This window comes from Hylobates moloch, unplaced genomic scaffold (genome assembly GCF_009828535.3).
Source record: "Hylobates moloch isolate HMO894 unplaced genomic scaffold, HMol_V3 SCAFFOLD_11, whole genome shotgun sequence".
Taxonomy (NCBI): Eukaryota; Metazoa; Chordata; class Mammalia; order Primates; family Hylobatidae; genus Hylobates; species Hylobates moloch.
The window spans coordinates 96,336,395-96,356,643 of record NW_026652286.1 but is presented as its reverse complement, the minus strand read 5'-3'; the positions used below and the strand labels follow the sequence as shown (position 1 = coordinate 96,356,643).

At 46.9% G+C, this 20,249-nt stretch overlaps 1 protein-coding gene across 16 annotated transcripts in view; it reads right to left on the bottom strand.

Annotated features, from left to right (window-relative positions):
- GRAMD1B (GRAM domain containing 1B) overlaps window positions 1–20,249 on the bottom strand; it is a 274,598-nt gene that overhangs the window by 66,606 nt on the left and 187,743 nt on the right. The window contains exon 1 of one of the 16 annotated variants that reach the window (XM_058446827.1): window positions 17,255–17,410. The exons of 12 other annotated variants lie outside the window; for them this stretch is intronic. In XM_058446827.1, coding sequence (XP_058302810.1) covers window positions 17,255–17,403 — 149 coding nt within the window. In that variant the 5' untranslated portion in view covers window positions 17,404–17,410. Of the gene's footprint in view, window positions 1–360; window positions 794–1,566; window positions 2,801–17,254; window positions 17,411–20,249 lie in introns of those variants that run through there. 3 more of the 16 variants (XM_058446831.1, XM_032167763.2, XM_058446832.1) reach the window with 3 other exon arrangements.

Genomic DNA, 20,249 nt, shown 5'->3' with positions numbered 1-20,249 from the left:
CTTTAAAAAAAAAATTATTATTAAATAGAGGCAGGGTCTCGCTATGTTGCCCAGGCTGGTCTTGAACTCCTAGGCTCAAGCGATCCTCCCACCTCAGCTCCCAAAGTGCTGGGATTACGGGCATGAGCCAGCACACCCAGCCAGGAGTTTTTCTTCTAGGTGATGACAGCTTTTATTCCTTCATTCTTTCCACAAGTGATTGTTTTGCAGCTGCTTAAATGCCTACAGAGGTAACCGGACTAGCTGATTCTCCACTCCCCACCCACCCCCAATCCTCACTGGGCACTACTTTTTAATCATGGCCTTGACATTATCAGTCTCTTGCTACAGGTGACTCCCAAAAACATCCCTTTCCCTTACCCTTCTTCCAAGGCCAGCTTTTTTCATCTTGGTTCCAAACTTCTCTAACCTGCCGAGTGCTATCCAAGGCAAAGGCTAGAAATATGACCACCATTCAAGGTCAGCTGCGGAGGGAGGAGAGGCAGGAGGTAGAGGAGCGAGGGGGTCTCCCCGGAGCAGAGTGTGCTAGCAAGTATCAGAGAAGAGGCAAAGATGGCTTTCTCTAGCCCTGCCTGAGCTCTTGGCTGAGGCCCCGGGGAGAGAGCAAGCTCCAAGTCCTCCCCCAGCCCTCTACTTCCTAAATCAAGCAAATAACTAACAATGCAAGGAGGTGAGGGGGAGTAAGGCCCAGCCACTGGGTAGCTATTTTCTCAAAATACATGGCAAATCTCTGCGCCAAATGCTGGCTAAGCCAAAGAATAAACAAATCCCTTTATTTCTCTGAGATGAGAGCTATCAACTTCCCCTCTCATCCTCTCCTTCTGCTGGCCAGATCCATCTGTCCCATGGCCCACTCCCTGTAGGATAAGCAGTGTCTGTCCATATCTTCCTGACCACAGCTCTGGCCAGCTCCTACCCCCCCCCCCCCCCCCGCCCCGGCCCCCCGCCGGGAGGCACTGCAGAGGGAAGCCAGCAGGTGGGGAACAGGAGCACATGGCCTGTCCACACCTCCCCCAGAAGCTCTCGGCCAGTTCTCCATGATGCATTGTGCCACTAAGTCATTCCTCTGCCCTCCTTTCTCCAAGTTAGAGGGTCCTGAATAAGTCTTGCTGGACAAGGAGACCATCATCACCCTCAACCCAGCCTCTCCCTCCAGCCCACCCCAGGGCCACCCCTCCGTGATCCAGAGCTCAGCTCTAGCAGTGCTACTATAGAGGAGAAGAGAAAAGGCTAGGGAGGGAAAAGAAGGTGGCATCTCTGCAGCATGATGTCACACTGGCTGCTTTAGGATCCCCAGAACAGAAAACAGAAGCAAACAACATGGACTCCGGATTTACTCTGCCTTGAAAGGTTTGTGTTCCTGGCAGCTCTGAGCAGCCTGCGTCAGATGAGAAAAGCACACAACCAGAAAGACAGGTCTTCACCACAGCCCCCAGGGCCCCATTCTGACCCCAGGACAGAGCCACCTCTTCCAAAAAATCCCACGAGGAAACAAAGACGCACACACACACACACACACACACACACGCGCGCGCGCACCAGGCGTCAGCACAAGTTAGCACTAACCTGGAAGCCATTAGGTAGGAACAGTAGCAGAGTGCAGTGCAGAGAGGAACTCATTCATTCATGCATTGGGCAGTGGGGGGCAGGGGCGGGGAGCGGGGGCCCTGAGGAGGCTGGAGGGCACTCACCTCCATGACCATCCCAAAGCCCTGTTTCTAACGGGGGAGGGGACTCGGGCCAGGGCTCTCAGAAGCTGGGGGCGCTTCTTTGCTCTGCTGTTTCACACCGCTGTGGCATTTTAAGCATGACTCCCCTTTATTTCCCTCTCCCCCACCTCCCTCTGCGGCTGTTATTTGGTGTGGTCGTGCCGCCTTACAGAAGTCCCTCTCTCTCTCCCTGGCTCCCTTTCTCTCTCTCCCTCTGACTCCCTCAACAGACAGCTGTTCTGAGCTCAGGCACGCAAGCGCACAGGCGCACAGACACACTTAGACACGCACCCCTCTTGCGCGCAGACACGCACACACGCACACGCGCACACGCGCACACACGCACACGCGTCGCCTGCCGGTTTACATAATGCAACTCTTTGGTGCAGTCAGCTTGCCGGCGCTCAATTATTCATGCCAGCGTGGAGGACACAGCCGCTGGGGCTGCGGGGGGGGTTATTTCCTCTTCACCCTCAATCCGACAAAACACAAGACCATGTTCCCCGGAGACTCTGCTCCCTTCGCTGCCACCAATTATTTCCCAGGTGCTGCCCACTAGGTCGACCTGTATCAAGGAGGTGACACTAAATAAAAACGCAGGTGCCTGGCTCTAAAGAGAGTCATGCATCCTTCAAAGGATGACGGCTGCTCTCACGGCCCGAGCCCTGGGAGTAGAGGAAGAGAGGAGGCCAGCACTGAGGCCATACTCCGCAAGAAAAGATGGCCGAGGGCCTCTTCAGTGTAGCTGCTCCCAGACTTCCAGGATGCTCGCCTCTCCGGCAGGTCAGGCTCTCACAGGCGGCAAGAGTAACACTGAGGGAAAGCACTTACATTCGTGGCAAGGCAGAGTCGCCTGGGTCTTCTAATTCTAAGCTGCACCTCTTAAAAGTGTTTTTTTTCTCTGTCCATTCACCGAAATGCAGTATTAGTACTCAGACAGCCCCCAGAGGAAAGTTCTGGCAGTGCGAGGTATTCTATTCAGCAACGATATTAATAATATTTTGAAAGTCATTCATGGCTTACAAAGCATTTTGCCTACATTCAATCATTTCATTCCCACCACAATCACCTAAATACTGACCTGTCTAGTGGATCTGGAAATTGAGTCCTGGAAAAGTGAAGGTCCTATGCAAGAAAGAGGCAGAGCTGGGAATCCAGATCACCTGCCTCTAGACCCATGGCGATTAACCAATTGCCTTACACCCCAACTATTTGAGAACCACTGTTATCTCTTGAGGGATGTAGCACAAAACCGACAACACTAACAATGATGATGGTTAGCTTGGTGCCTGGGAAACTTTAATCCCCTAAGAATCTTCTTCACCCACAGATTCTGATACAGCAGGTCTAGGGGACCACCCAAAAGTCAGCCTTTCTAACAAATCCCCAGGCGATGCCCACATTGCTATTCCAGGACCACCCTGAACAGCAAATGTTTGGCTTATGCATTCTCATGCTTTGAATCTTCCAAAAAGACAGTTTTGTCTGTCCACCGCAGCTGCATAGGAAAACATGCTGAAGGTGAATAGTAATTATAATCCATTGATGTCACCTGCATCCTGCTCAAACTCATGCTGAGAGCTAATATTTCTTGGGCATCTGTTGGCAAAATGTCTCATTCTGGGAGGGCCAGCCCCTGCAGGCTCATCATGAAGTCTTTCCAAGATTGCTTGTGTCTGCAGCCCGTTGATAGAACAGCGGCCTCACAGTATCTGGGAAGCAGACAGGTCTGGGCTGTCTGGCCCTACCTCCGTTACCTAGAGGAATCCCAGCTCCAAAGAAAGGTATATTGGCAATGCCCCGATTTCAGCCATCACTCCTTGTCTGGCTCAAGTCCGACCTCTTCTGAAATGCCTATCTGGCTCTTCTCTGTTAATCCATAGAAAGATCTTGGACTAGAATCAGATCTGGAACCAAAGCTGAGTTGCACTGCTTGCTGGTCACCCACCTACTCTCATCTCAGACTCAGTTTCTTCATCTGAAAATGCTAATACTACATATTTCCTCCTTTGTACTGTTGAAAAGATGATGAAGTCAAGAAAAGCATGTGAAAGCACCCAAGAACCGTTGGGTACCTCTCCTGCCCCGCCCTTATAGTACACATTTAGAACTTAATTGCAGATTCTGTTGTCCTCTGTTGGTTTTACATCCCTGAGAAGATCGTAGGCTATTTTTTCTTTCATGTCCCTCCAGCATGTAGGAGTACTGGGTACACACATATTCAGTAAATATCTTTGGGCTGGGCGTGGTGGCTTATGCCTGTAATCTCAGCAGTTTGGGAGGGAGAGGTGGGTGGATCAGTTGAGCTCAGGAGTTTTAGACCAGCCTGGCCAACGTGGTGAAACCCCATCTCTACTAAAAATACAAAAATTAGCCAGGCATGGTGGCACACACCTGTAATCCCAGCTACTCGGGAGGCTGAGGCAGGAGAATCTCTTGAACCTAGGAGGCAGAGGTTGCTGTGAGCCATGATCGCACCACTGCACTCCAGCCAGGGCGACAGAGCAAGACTCTGCATTTAAAAAAAAAAAAAAAGTTGCACTGAATGTCCTTTCCTCCATTAAGGCATAGACACAGGGATTGGTGGAATCAAGTGGCCAGAGTCCTAGTCCTAACTTCCCCACTCACTTACTGTGTAACTTTGAACAAGTTGTGCTAATTTTGAAGGGACTTTCCTTCTTTCACTATAAAATGTACAGCTGTATATAGGCTTACACTGTTAGTATTTTCATGGCTTATATTAAATACAATGGGTTAAAATCGTATGTCAGGGACTAGACAAATACAACTTCAAATGTTAGTCCTATCAATTACTTCTTCTGTGCTCTTTGAAAAGTTAGCTTCACTAAGTTTCCGATCTTAATGAAAAGTGTGAGGATTAAATGACGTAAATACATGCAACCTACTTCTCACTGCATCTGACACATAGTATGTATCTGTCCAGTAAACTAAAGCTACTATAATCAATACTGGTCAAAAACAATAGCTACTGTTGAAAAACACAGTGAAAAATATCTTCTAGTTTTGAGACAGATATTCAGAAGCCTTGAGTTTGCATACAAGAAAGATCTCAGTTCCTTAAGATGCACGAAGCATGTGTGTGGTATTTCTTCGGTCACCAAATTGTTATTTGCCTGCTCCCCTCAAAATGGACACATTAAATAATACAAAAGTAACAAAACAAGCAAATCAGGGAATCTGGACTGTGTCTACTGTTAAAGAATACAAGCCTTTCATGATGAGAAGCGTTTCACTTGAGCTATAATAAAACCAAAACTATCCTGATGATAGCAGAAGAGTACTATCTATGTGCAGTGCAATTTGCTAAACCCCTGACAAGAATTATTTCACTGAATTATATCAACAGTATATGAAATGGATACTACTTATTATTCCCATTTCTCAGATGACAAAACGAAGAGGTAGAAAGTTTAATAACTTGCCTATAGTACATGGTTATTAAGTAGTAGAGCCTGTATCTGAAACCCCATCTGCCTTACCCAAGTCCTACTCTGAACCATTACATTGCGTGTGAAAAGAAGGGGCTACCGACATGCCATTAGGAAGGCATGGGCCTTTTTATCCTAATGGTGTTTATAATTTTGCACAGAGGCACTCATACTTTCTGCCCTTGTCCTTCTTGAAAGGACAGCACAAACACTGGGGTGACCAGCTGATCCAAGAGCAGGTACATGCTGCAATCCTAACAAAGCCAACAGGACTTATGCCTCTGGACTCAATCTCCACACTTTCACAGCTATTTGGTGCCTAAATTCCCAAGCTGCTTTTCTGTAAATGAATTTAGGAAATGGAGGTAAAAGTGGGTACCTTTCTCTGAATTAAACTTTTCCTTCAGAGATACAGAAAACTGACACTATCTTCTATTTTTTAAAGGAAAAGAGGTTTCTGAGAGTCCTGTGCAGTGTCAAAAGCACTTTCCGGAGACCACCCTAGAGGAATCAGGGCTAAGAAAGAGAAGTTAAGATACACCTGCAAGCCGGGCGCGGTGGCTCACGCTTGTAATCCCAGCACTTTGGGAGGCCAAGGAGGGCGGATCACGAGGTCAGGAGATCGAGACCACGGTGAAACCCCGTCTCTACTAAAAATACAAAAAAATTAGCCGGGTGTGGTGGCGGGTGCCTATAGTCCCAGCTACTCGGAGAGGCTAAGGCAGGAGAATCGCGTGAACCCGGGAGGCGGAGCTTGCAGTGAGCCAAGATTGCGCCACTGCACTCCAGCCTGGGCGACAGAGCGAGACTCCATCTCAAAAAAAAAAAAAAAAAAAAGATACACCTGCAAATCCAACTGAACCAATCCATTCAACCCAGACCTGATCAATCACATTTTATATAAAGAGGGTCAGTGTCTACACAGTATTTTATTCACTTCCTGTGTTTGATAATTTTTGTTGACATGCATGGGAGACATTGACAATAAAGGCTAAGATCTTACATCTCTGAACCCTACCTGCATTCTAATAAAATAAAATTTAAAAACTTTTACAGAGTAGCACTTCAAACAGTTATGTAAATCTGAATTTGTTGAATCATGGAGAATGATAGGCAAAAGTGAACCTCATTTTTTTTTTTTTTTTTTTTTTGAGATGGAGTCTCCCTCTGTCGCCCGGGCTGGAGTGCAGTGGTGCGATCTTGGCTCACTGCAAGCTCCACCTCCCGAGTTCATGCCATTCTCCTGCCTCAGCCTCCCTAGTAGCTGGGACTACAGGCACCTTCCATCACGCCCGGCTTTTTTTTTTTTTTTTTTTTTTTGTATTTTTAGTAGAGACGGGGTTTCACCATGTTAGCCAGGATGGTCTCGATCTCCTGACCTCAGGATCCGCCCATCTCGGCCTCCCAAAGTGCTGGGATTACAGGCGTCAGCCACCGCGCCTGACCGAACCTCACTGTTTTAAAACTATCATCCAAATCACAAGTGCTTTTCTGAAGCACAGTCATTTAGGAGATTTCTGAAGTGTGTGGGATACAAAGAAGAAGAGAAACAGGGATCGACAAGTTACTGAGAATTCACTATTGCAGGCACAGGGGTAAATGCTTTTATGCCTTTTATCCTTTTATAAAACTTATTTCAGGCCAGATGCAGTGGCTCATGCCTGTAATCCTAGCACTTTGGGAGGCCGAGGCAGGTGGATCACCTGAGGTCAGGAGTTCAAGACCAGGCTGGGCAACATGGTGAAACCCTGTCTTTACTAAAAATACAAAAATTAGCCAGCCGTGGTGGTGGGTGCCTGTAATCCCAACTACTCAGGGGGCTGAGGCAGAAGAATCACTGGAACCCAGGAGATGGAGATTGCGGTGAGCCGAGATCGTGCCATTGTGCTCCAGCTGAGTAACAAGACTGAAACTCTGCTTAAAAAAAACGTATTCTATCAAACTGATGAGAAAACTGAGTATCAGAAAGCTATACTTTACTTACCCATGATCACACAGTTATTTCTAAAAATCCATCTTTTCCACTGGGCACAGTGGCTCACATCTGTAATCCCAGCACTTTGGAAGGCTGAGGCAGGTGCATCACCTGAGATCAGGAGTTCAAGACCAGCCTGGCCAACATGGTGAAACCCCATCTCTACTAAAGATACAAAAAATTAGCCAGGTGTGGTGGCAGGCATCTGTAATCCCAGCTACTTGGGAGGCTGAGGCAGGAGAATTGCTTGAACCCAGGAGGCAGAGATTGCAGTGTGCCAAGATTGCACCATTGCACCCCAGCCTGGGTGACAGAGTGAGACTCTGTCTCAAAAAATTATAATAAAATCCATCTTTTCACCATACCGTGCTACTTCCATAAATAAACATCTACTAGGCAAAAGGTGCTTGTTATAATATTGCATTTAACCCTCAAAACAACCCTTCAAGGTAAGTTCCATTGTTCCTACTCAGGCTACGTATCCATGTATTGCCCCTCAGCTGCAAATCCACCCTTCTTTTCCCTGCCTTGTGATGCTGGAGCTGTGCCCTGTCAAGGTTTCTTCTTTGCCGGCTGGCACAATGTCATATCTTGTCAGTAGAGGGCGCTAGACAGACACTGGAAGGGGTTGCCCTTTTTTGTTCTGGTGCTTTTCTGCAGAAGTCACCAGCCTCCCAATGAGTTTCACTGATACCATAATGGGCAGTTTCCAGCTTATGTGCCCCAGTCCCCAGAACCTCTAGAGCCTCCGTGCCATACACTGGGCCATGGCCACACCCTCTCCAGTAAGTTCTGAATTTTAGCCTTGGGTTTGGAGGAGGTGCAGGGAGCCTTCTTAGAAGTTTGTCCTTCAGTGAGTGAGTGGCTCAATCCTAGGAGCTGCTCCCTACATCTGTTATAACAAGAGGCATCTGTTATACCTCCATTCTTCAGAGACTTTCCATGTTTTTACTTGTTAATGATTCTTTTATCATTCTTTCTTGAGACAGGGTCTCTTTCTGTTGCCGTGGCTGGAGTGCAGTGGCGCGATCTCGGCTCACTGCAGCGTCAACCTTCTGGGCTCAAGCAATCCTCCCACCTCAGCCTCCAGAATAGCTGGGGCTACAGGCACACACCATCATGTCCGGCATTTTGTTTCTTTTTTTTTTTTTTTTTTGTAAACATGGGGTCTCCCTATGTTGCCCAGGCTGCTCTCAAACTCCTGGGCTCAAGCGATCCTCCCACCTTGGCAGCCCAAGTGCTGGAATTATATGCATGAGCCACTGCACCCAGCCAATGATTCTTAATATTAAATTTTCCCTGTTCAAATTATTGGTGTGGTTTCTGTCTTATGGGACCCTCACTGATACACTACTACATGGATGAGCAAAAAGAAACTCAGATGAGTAGGACATCATCCCTTCCTCAAGTTATTCCTCCAATAAAATGGCTAAAAGCATTTAAAGTATACTATGAGCCAGGTAGGGATTTTATACATTTAATATGTATTCCTTCCTTTTATCCATTGACCCTACTTTATGGAAGAGGAAACTGAGGCATCTCAGTGACTGATGAATTTTCCGAGATCACACACAGAGTAAACAGAGAAACCAGGATTTGTCTCCAAGATAATTTGTCTCCAAGATTCTGCAGTGCTGCCCCAAACAACTGGCTGCCCTGAGACTGAAAGAGGGTCAAGGAAACAGAGGGTATATAGACAGTCTGTCAGGAAGTTTGGAAGAGGAAAAAAGCTAGATTGTTAGCCAAAGAGGTCAACATCTGACCAAAGTTTTTTTAATGGGAAGGGTCATTAAAGATCTTTTAACTCAGTCCTTGAATTATAAACGAGTTGATATACACTGGCCGTCAGGGACTCTAGAGACCCTATTAAATAACTCTTTCCTGAATTAATGCTTAGGATATAGTCTGTGCATTATGAGCCATTAATGGAAGAGAATTGATGTTCCACAGATGTCCACTCTGTCCGCTCCGAGTTCCCCAACTCAGACTCTAATCCGTGGAAGCTGGGTCGGGGGTGTCCAAATGGATATATTGATTGCCTCTGACCCAGCTGTAACCCAAAACCTCTCATTAATACTGCATCTCTCTCATGAGGAGCAGTGATGTCTACGTAATTAAAACTTAAAGCAAGAAATGGCCAGGAGGTTGAAGGGAGAGGAAGCTGAGGATTCAGATGGCTCCAACACAACATTCACCCTTTAGCAACCAACATTGCCACTCAATCAGGTACCCACCCTTTAAGTCAAATTTTATCATGTACACATGGATACATATGAAAGCCTTCCCTGGGACAAAATGCAGCCCAGCAGAATAAACACACTTAGCCCTTAGCTGACTGGGAGCAGAGCTTACTAGGGGTAGGTCTCCTTCTACACATTAGTTAAACCCCATTTCACCATGCACACCAATTCTCTTTTCCAATTTTCTTTTAATCTTATCCAAATAGAATAACTGGCTCCTGGGTATTACCTTTTTCTTTTCTAAATGTTCACTACAAGCAAATCTACATCTTCAGCCAGCTTCAACTACAAATTCACCAAATGATCTATACTAGTGGTCCCTAAACTTTGCTGCACTTCAGAATCATCTCAGAGTTTTTACATAACCAACTAAACAAGAATGTCTGGGGATGGGAACCAGGTATCAGAGCTTTTGAAGGATCTCCAAGTGATTGAAATATGTGGCAATATTTAGGAATCATTGGTCTATACTATTTTCACCTAATTCTCTAGTAATTTAGTATCAAAATAACTTTAGAAAACATAGACTAGTGATCTATATTTCCTAGATATTAAAATTTTCTTTAATCCAAGATATCCTTCCTCTTGTTTAATAATTTCCCACATAAAAAGAGCTAACACTCATTGAGAAGGTATTGCCAGGCCTTGTTGTAGGTACTTTATGAAGGGGACAGTGGGTCATATCTCCTTTAATCTTATTATTCCAATTTCATGGAAGAGAAAATTGAGTCAGATTATGAGCACATCGGCAACTTTATTCAGTATAACGAGATGTCATTCATCTGGGACGAGAGAAATAGACAAATTTAGAAGGATCAAATCCTCCCATGTTACCTTTCCTTTGATCTTTGGGTTTTAATTCAACCTGACTACATTTACTATAATCTTTTTGGTTTTGAAAATTGCTGTCTTTGAAAGAGAAGACAGGCTGAGCACAGTGGCTCACGCCTGTAATCTCAGCATTTTGAGAGGTCAGGAGTTCGAGAACAGCCTGGCCAGCATGGTGAAACCCCGTCTCTACTAAAAATACAAAAATTAGCTGGGCGTCGTGATGCACCCCTGTAATCCCAGCTACTCAGGAGGCTGAGGCAGGAGAATTGGAGGCTGCAGTGAGCCGAGATTGTGCCACTGTGCTCCAGCCTGGGTGACAGAGCAAGATTCCATCTCAAAAAAATAAAAAATTAAAAAGAAAAAGAAAGAGAAGACAACTTTGTGTAGGTAAATTTGGTGATATTCTGGGATATACTAAAAAGGGGAGAAAAGTCCCTCCTTTTTCTAGATTTTCAGCATTAGAGTGTTGAATGGCCACAAGCAAGGATCTACACAGGATGGCAGACTCTAAAAGTGTTCTTCTCCAGAGGAGAACGCACAGGGCCCCATGTGTGATCAGGACATTAAGCCTCATGTGTGGAAAGGACTGGGCAAGGAAATGGAGTCGATTCCCGGGGAGGAAAAAAATGAGATTGGGGAAAATGAGGATAAATTAAATAATCTGTAATCACGATTCTATGGAAGTCAGTGGAGTAGGAGCATGTATACATGGAGCCCAGGGGCTGCAGAGAGGCATAGGGAAATGAAAGTGAAAAATTGAGAAGGATGATGGGTGGAACTGCTCAAGGGCAGGACTCAGAGTCTCACCTACTGGGGAATATCCTAAGGCAAGTTGTCCTCTTTATAGGCAACCATAACTGCCCAAAAAGGAAGGCCATGAACAAAGAAACTACCAACAGGTGGCTACAAATGGGGCTGGAGACCTTTAAAACATGGGCATGGATCTAATTTGCCTTAATTATGCAAATTAGAGTAATTTAATTTGCCCACAATCCCAGGTTTACCATGGAAAGAGACTAAATAATCACATATACAACAAAGTCCTATGTTCTTTCCACCACTGCAAGCCACCAAGTTTTGGGCATGGTCTGCCCCTAGCTACCCTCTGACCTTCCACATGTGGCTCTGCCTCAGTAGAAGTCCCCTCTGTCAAGGGGAGATGATACCTGCTCTATAAAAGGGTGACTGTGAGAATGAACAGATGCAAGGCAAAGTACAACACTGTAGAGTCCCCATCCCATGTAGTGTAGAGGTTTCGCCTGGGCATGATACTCCTTTCCAGAATGAAGTACTCATCTCCCCAGCTGCCTGGAGTAATAGCTGCTGATGGGTTACAGCTGAGTCTCTTTCTGGGCCCTGCCCTGGATTAAAGGAAGCAGCCTCGCCCAAAAAAACGCCCCTCCCTGAGGACAGACCACATCCAATAACTAGTCCAGGAGAGGATACCAAAACCTGTCCTTTGCCTCAATTTGGGATAACCCTGCAGAGCAATCTCAGCTCTAGAATTTTTTATGGAATTGGCTAAAGCAGGTGCATGAGAGTTGAACTTCTCCCTCAGCCCAATCCTGATTCCCTCACTTGCTTATAGCTTTGCTCCCAACAGCACTTCCCAATAAAACTCCTGCAGGCAAATCTGTCTCCAAGTCTTTTCCAGAGTCCCTTTCCAACTGAAGACACGTACTAATTACCACCAAAGAATGTGTGTGAACAGGAGACAAGACACATTGCTAAAGTTTAAGAGAAAGGCCAAACTGAGGCTCAGAGAATTCAGTACCACCCTGGAATTTCTAGAGTCCTGGCCCCTAGGACAGGCCAGTGACCACACTCTGGCTTACACTCCTCTACCCACTCTAGGATATTAGGAGACACTAAGCCCCTCTGCAAATCACCTCTTTGCAGAGGTAAGTGACCTTTTCTTAATCCTGGATTAAGGTCTTAACGAGGGATGTCTGCTTGCTGGATGCCCCAGTTAAGATGCTGACATGTCATCCTTAAAAACAGATCTTGAGTCCCTCCTGCCACTGGCCCTAGGCTTGAGTCACATGACCATCCCCTCCACCTTCCTCCACCTCAAGCCCACTCTTCCTTTAAACCAGAGACAACGAGCCGGCTTTGCCAGTTAACAGGGCTCACGGCGTGAAAACACTATTGTTAGGTTCCTGTGCTGCACTGGGAGCTAGTGAGAAAGACAATGGCAGAGTGAGCATGCATGAGAGTATGTGTCAGTGTGTGTGGGTGTGTCTGAGTGTGAGTGTGCATGTGTGAGTCTGGGGGGAAGGAGATCATCATGAGTCACGAGAAACCAAAGGAGTCAAGGCAAGCGCCCTGGGCTGCTGTTACCTCCTGGCCCCCATCCTCATGCCCACGTGTCTCAAGAGGTTGATCAATGGGAGAAGTCAGGACACAAGACCCAGGAGGAAAGTAAGCACAGAATTCATTTTCAAGCATCGAATCCAGCTCCACTTTAATTCAGCCTGGACTCTCTAGAGGGCAATCTGGAGCACTCACATCCAGTTACTCAGAGAACTTCCCCTATTTCTCTTTCCATAGGATTGCATGGAGGTATGGACTCCAGGAAGTGCTGTCTGGTGCCTGGCTTTCTGCAGTTGTGCCCACACTGCTTTGAGAGGTTGCCAGGTCCTGTCTGGGTGTACCTACGATGCGGATTATTCACATCTATGGACATCTTTTCTTGGTGCCCATTTTTCCCATACATGTCCGACCATGACAGTCAGCCTGCTCAGTCACCCTCCCCCAGGGCAGCACCTGGGCTGCTCATGCATTTGTTTCCAGACAGGCCTTTTCCTGGTTAGGGATGCAATGTACACTTGACTCTTAAAGAGGAGGGTTCAGGCTAAGGGAAGAGTTACTGAAATGCTGCAATCCAAAACCCACTCTTTAAGACAGCATCTGCATTCATGGAGTATGAGCACTCAGATGGCATGACACTGCTGCGTGACCATGGATGTAGCTCACCCTTTCTCTAGGCCTCAGTTTCTCCATTTGTTATAAGGAGGAGTTGGTCTAAGATGACTTGGATGACCCTGTAGGTCATTTCCTGCCCTAAAGGTCCACAATCATTCTTTTTTTTTTTTTTTTTTTTGAGACTGAGTCTCACTCTGTCGCCTAGACTGGAGTGCAGTGGCACGATCTCGGCTCAGTACAAGCTCCGCCTCCGGGGTTCATGCCATTCTCCTGCCTCAGCCTCCCGAGTAGCTGGAACTACAGGCGCCCGCTACCACGCCCGGCTAATTTTTTGTATTTTTAGTAGAGACGGGGTTTCACCGTGTTAGCCAGGATGGTCTCGATCTCCTGACCTTGTGATCCATCCGCCTCAGCCTCCCAAAGTGCTGGGATTACAGGCATAAGCCACCTCGCCCGGCCCCCACAATCATTCTTCATCTCACAGCTCCGCAAGTGTTAAGAAGATGCAGAAAAGTTGGGCTCTGTGGCCACAGGAAGTGAAGCAGGAGAAGGCAGCCATGCTGACCACAGCCGATGGGACCAGCAACCCGGCTGTGCACTGCCGAACCCTGCCCTGTTTCTACTTTCTCTCTTCTGACCATTTCATCACCTCCAACTAACTACCTTTCCTCTCCCTACCCCAGCGTCTTCCTGCCTCTTCAGAGAAGAACAGCTACACTGCCATGAGGGGGCGGGAGGCTGTGCTGGGCAGATGGGAGGCTTGCTCACTCTCTCTCTAAATGCTAAACCAATCCTCATTAAAGAGTTTTGGCTGGCTGGGAACAATGGCTCTTGCCTGTAATCCCAGTGCTCTGGAAGGTCGTGGCAGGAGGATCTCTTGAACTGAGCAGTTCGAGACCAGCCTAGGCAACATGACAAGACCTAGATTCTATTTAAAAAATTAAAAATTAGCCAGATGTGGTGACACATGTCTGAGGTTCCAGCTACTCCAAAGGCAGAGTCGGGAGGATGACCTGGGCCCAGGAGTTCACAGCTGCAGTAAGCCATGACTGCACCACTGCACTCCAACCTGGGTGACAAAGTGACTCATATATATATATATATATATATATATATATATATATATATATATATTCATTTCAAGCATTCAATTCATTTTCAAGCATCGAATCCAGCTCCTCTTTAATTCAGCCTGGACTCTCCAGAGGGCAATCAGGAGTGCTTGCATGCAGTTACTCAGAGAACTTCCCCTATTTCTCTTTCCATAGGATGGCATGGAGGTATGGACTCCAGGAAGTGCTGTCTGGTGCCTGGCTTTCTGCAGTTGTGCTCACACTGCTTTGAGAGGTTGCCAGGTCCTGTCTGAGTGTGTGTGTGTGTGTGTGTGTGTGTGTGTGTGTGTGTGTATATATATAGGCACAGCCTGACTCTTCCAATTTAAACCTAGTGGGGACTGGAAGGGAACGAGTCAGGAGAGAAGAGATCTAAGGATAAAAGTAGCCAAATGACAAGCTGCAGACACCGACTCACCCACGGGCACAAGCTATGACATCCTAGCAGTGCCTCACTCCCCACTGCAATCTCTTCTCACATCGCTGATGACATGGCCCTAACCAAAATCTGATTCCCATCCCACAGTCCACACACTATCGATCATGCAGCCGTGCACCCACCCCAGATGCTGGAGCCTGCCTGAGGTAGGCAGTACTGCAGAATAAGCCCCTGACCCTTGGCAAGGCCCTGTCCTCCACAAACGCAGGAGTGTGAAAGTCTAGCTTCCAGCAGGCCATAAAGCTCAGCATGGACCAAAATTACAACATGACCGTAAGAATAATTAACACACTTGGGCCTTGTCAATTGAAGCAAGTGAAGGAATGTACTAATCCCACCACTGATGATGTCAGTAAGGGGCATACCTAGAAAGCATCATACTCGGCAAGGCCTGTTGTTCAAAGATAAATAAAGACAGGGCGGGTCTAAAAACCCTGCCCTATGCAAAACTGTAAAGTAACTAGGCATGTTTAGACTAAAGGAGAGATGCCTCAAGGTAAACAGGATTTTGAGTATCTCAGAGGAGGAAGAGAGAGCGGAAGCAAAAGGGGAGAAAAGTCTTAACTTTTTTTTGTTTCTCCAGAGGGAGGTTATCAGATGGCATAATTGGGTTTGAAATAATAAGGAATATTATTCTAAGAGTTTAGGCCACTCTTACAAACATTGCAAGAGGCTGGTGCATAGGAGGTGAGTTCCTAGTCAAGAGATTGGTTTCACATCCTCATCTCAGTCCAGACTCCCTCTAAAAACCTCCCAACTCTGAGACATCAACTGTCTGCACAGTGCCCAGTAGCAGGTGACATCCAGCAAAGCCCCAGAGGAGGAGTGAGCACAGGGCCATGTGATTTTTGTACTGGAAACCACCAGGGATATCCATCTGCCTCTATTTTATAGATCCTTCTTCTCCAGATTGAGAGTTGGGGTCCTCCCTCTATTGCTGGGGGCCAGAAATATATCCATAGACTCACAGATCTCCAAAGTGGAAAGGCCTTTCAATCTCGCTCAGCCCAATTCCCACCCAAAGCAGGTATTGCCTCTGTAGCTTCCTCCAAAGAGGAGGTGATAAAAGTAGGAAAGGAAAAGAAACCATGGGGTGTCTTTCATTCACCTCCAAAAGAGTGGGTTGATATTCTTAACTAGATAACCAAATCCTTCTCTCAAGACAGGTTGACAAGTTGTGTCTCTCAATCCACCGAGGCCCTGCTCCTACTGCGCATTCTGGGTTCAGAGCGACCAAAGGTATCCAAACCCCCACCAAGAACAGAAATGGCCCTGTGCAGCTTCCTGGAAGTCTTGTGAAATATGCACAAGTGGGAGGTAGTGGATGCTAGGAAAGCTCTGCCCACTGCTGGGTCCCTGTATGCTGACATTTGTAGTCAAGATGGAAAACATCCACAGACACGCCCTGGAGGACTGGATGGTTTTCTTCTAAATAATCTAACATTTGACTCACCAAAACCCCTGATATCAGGATCTATAAAATACCATTGTCTGCTGTGTGGCATTAGAATTCTCTACTCCATCAATGGCCCTTTTCCAGCCTTGATTACTCCCAGATCTCACTGGGGAACGGGGTCAGATTGAAGCCGGGCAGCTCAGTCCTCCCAGATTGGCCATCTCTCGCAACCTCCACATACTTCATGCCACATTCATAAGCAGCTGGACAAATAAGACTCCTAAGTAGTGAATAGAAAGAGAGATTAAAGAGTACAAGAAGAAAAAGAAACCTTGAGCTGGATACTAGACATGTAGTCCAACAGCACCATTTTCAGGAAAGTAGTAGTTGAGCAAAACCAAGAAGTTATAATGAAAACTTGGATGCATGCTGAACCGTGGTGCCCATTTTGGCTTGACAGAGCTCCCGAGGGTAATGCCTCCCACATACTCCTGGTTACACCCACCCTGACCCCCCACAGACACTTCTGTCCATCCTCCTTCCCTGAGGTCAGAAGACTGTGCAGAGGGTTAAATTTAACTCAGCGGACCGAGTTGGGCGTGGGTAGTAATTATAATACCTTGTACTTATGTCTAGCTATTCCTGGCCTGCAGCTTGTTTTCCTTCAATTCCCTCCAAAGAGGTCAGTGAGCCTTGTAGATGTGGCTTCTGGGCCCTCCCGGGACAGCCTTGCCAATGCTGTCCACATTGCCTGGTGGTGGAAACCAGGAAGGGATTTTTCTCCTCACTCTGTAAGCCACAAGACAGGGAGGACAAATGACAGGGCTGCCTTTGCAGAACAAGTCACACAGACTGAACTGAGGACTAGCCTGGGCTCAGCTCAGAGAACTGCTGGTCATTTAGTAAAGCACATAGAAAAGCCAGCTTGGCCAGGCAACCTTGCTGATAAGAGATTATTCAAATTGTGATCTCCAACTTAGATGATCAGTTAGTTTACCAGAAAAAAGAGAAAGTTTTCATGAAAACTTATATAATACTCTTATCAATGAGGCAGTTCTGTTGTAAGAACTTTATAAATATTAATTCCTTTAATTCTCATAACAATTCTATTTAATGAGCACTATCATAAGCCTATTTTAGAGGTGAGAAAAGAGGCAGAGATTGGCTGAGAAACTTACCCAAGAGCATACACATAGTAGCTGGTGGGGCTAGGATTCAAACCCAGGGGCCTGGCTCCAGGATACCTGCTCTTGACCACTAACGAGAAGCTACCCTGCTCAAATTCATGGGCCCCAGGCAGATATTCTGATGCACTAGGTTCCCACATGATTCTGATGACTAGCCAGGTTTGGGAATCACTAAGTCAGTGGTTCTCAAACTGTGGTGTGCTTATTGATAATCGGATTCCTGGGGCCCAGAAATTCTGGAATTGGAACCCAGAATCTGTAGTTTTAACAAGCACCTAAGGTGATTCTAGGGCAGGTGGGGCAGGAAAGGAAGGCACTGGAGAAAGGGCGCCTGCAGTCCTCCCACCTCACCCCACCCACTTGGGGCATAGAAACTGATGGGGGCACCTCACTGAAGTCTGCAGAGACCATTCTTTCTCGCACCGGGGCGGCTGCCCTGGAGGAGGAGAGCTGGTGGCTGTGAGGCAATTCTGTCCCTTAGCCTCGGTGACAAGGCTGCCTTCAGAGGAGGGGAGGGTATGTGACCAGAGACAGCTCACTGTCCTTCCACACTTGACACGCTGCACATCAGAGGGGGACAGGCAGTTGGTAACAGGGAAAGAAAAAGAGACTAGGCAGTCTGGCCCCTATCTCCCATGGCCAGAACAATGGCCTCTTCAGACCCCTGGCATCTGAACTGGCAGTCAGCCACCAGGAAAGAAAAGAGCTCGCTGTCCCTTTAAGGACATCCTCTCTCCACAAAGGTCAGAAATGCCAGCTCAGCCTGCCCAGAGGCTGCCTTTTTGGCAGTTTGGGGCCCGGGGGCCCTGGTGGCAATACCCTTTCCAGCTGGTTCTCTGTGCACCTGCTGGCTTCTGAAGAAGGCAGGGCACCTGGATGACAACTGACGCTCCAGGCAATGCTCAGTGACAGGGCAGGAATGGCTGATGTGGAGGGAACCCAGGACCTCCTGTGCATCTCAAGTTTTCCTCCCAGGGAGAGTTAGCAAGAAATGGGTATTGGAGCAAGGTTGGAAAGCCACCTACAGGAGGAGGGGTGGGGTCAAAAAGAAAACTGGCCAAGGAGTGAATGCTCCAAGAGAGACGTATATGAACCAAAAGAGCAAAGGCTGACTGACAATTGGCCCAGAAATCACAAAGAGAACAGAGTAGAGAGTAGAAAGTTAGGAAGGAAAGGTGGTTGGGCGTTTGGTTGGAAGCAGTGGGGTGGTTAGGGCAAGGGCTTTTATCCTGCAGGCTGGGTTCAAATCCTGGTACTTGACTTTGGGTACCTTTCCTAACTTCTTAGCCTTGATTTATCTACAATATTGGCATACACTGAGCAGTAAATAAATATCAGAAACAAATACTGTCTGTTGTTAGGGCACTAGCCACTCCATGTGTGTCTTGGAGTCAGCTCAGATGTTCAATCTCTCCTCAAGAGGCCTAATTCCCAAACCACACCTCTGGTTCTAGTAAATAATCTTGCAAATAATGCCATGAGCAAAGGGGGCCCTCATTAAGAAAACTGCATGGGCTGGTGCAAACCATGAGTCTTGTGGAAAAACAACTCAGAATTATTCAATTGCTAACAATATAAAGCAAGGTCAGCAAACTTTTTCTGCAAAGGGCCGGACAGTAAATACTTTAAGCTTTGCAGACCACACAGTCTGTCCTAACTACTGAACTCTGTTGTGATAGGGCAAAAGCAGCCACAGACAACACGTAAATGAAAGCCTGTGACTATGTCCTAGAACAAATAACAAAAACAGGCAGCGGGCTGAAGTTTGCTGACCCCTGAGATAAAGGATGGCATCAATGGAGGAAATGGCGAATCCTTCTGGGAAATGGGATCAAAGATATGGAGGCAGAAGCCTATTTCTTGACCTTCTACCTTAGGAATGCAAGTATTTTACCCAGTTACTTGACTTCCAAGAAAAGTTTCTGGGTAACACCAGCCAACTGCACTAACTTCTCTATTCCGGTTTCCTCAGCATTCATATCCAGAGTTTATAGGTATCTCTCTCCACTTCAAAGGTTTCTTTTCCTTGCTGTTATGTGACACTGGGAGCTGCCCAGAAGCAGGGTTTCCTCCTTTGGCCAACTTAGTGAGGGCTGAATGGCCACCCCCAAGGTGTCCACACCAATGTCCTTCATAGCAAATGTCCATCCCCTATCCAACTTCCCTGGCCACAGAGGTTTCAAGTCTGTTCTTCACCGGCTTCCTGAACAGCTACACATCTCAGAAAGTCCATGTATATTTTTATTCTTTCACTGATTCAGTTAAATAGGGGAGTGCCTACCATGCTCCAGGTAAATCTTAGAAAGCAGGAATTTCACCTCTACCTTGGTTGGCAGTGAAGGCTGGCAGAGAGGCTATGGTTGGAGTTCTCTCAGAAGGCTCTCTGAGATGTGTTTATTTCCTGCTCCCTGGTGTCTTCCCACCCAGAAGCTCAAGCACTGCAAAATGACAATTTCTTAACGGCAGTAAAATCGGGAGGTATAAAAAGTAAGCTGAGAATGAGGAAACAGTGAGATCAAGTGCAAAGGAGGTAGACAGGGAAGAAACAAATTCACTTCATTGTTTTAATTTAAAAAAAAAGAAAAGAAAAGAAAAACTACTCGCTAGGCTGGGCGCAGTGGCTCACGCCTGTAATTCCAGCACTTTGGGAGGCTGAGGCGAGTGGATCACCTGAGGTCACGAGTTCGAGACCAGCCTGGGCAACATGGTGAAACCCCGTCTTTACTGGAAATACAAAAAATTAGCCGGGCATGGTGGCACGCACCTGTAATCCCACCTACTCGGGAGGCTGAAGCAGGAGAATCACTTGAACCCAGGAGGCGGAGGTTGCAATGAGCCAAGATCATGCCATTGCACTCCACCCTGGGCAACAAGAGCAAAATTCCATCTAAAAAACAAAACAAAACAAAAACCTACTTGCTGGCATCATTCTCTCGCATAGAATGACCTCATTCCACAAACCCACCCTATGTGGTCCCAGCTTTTC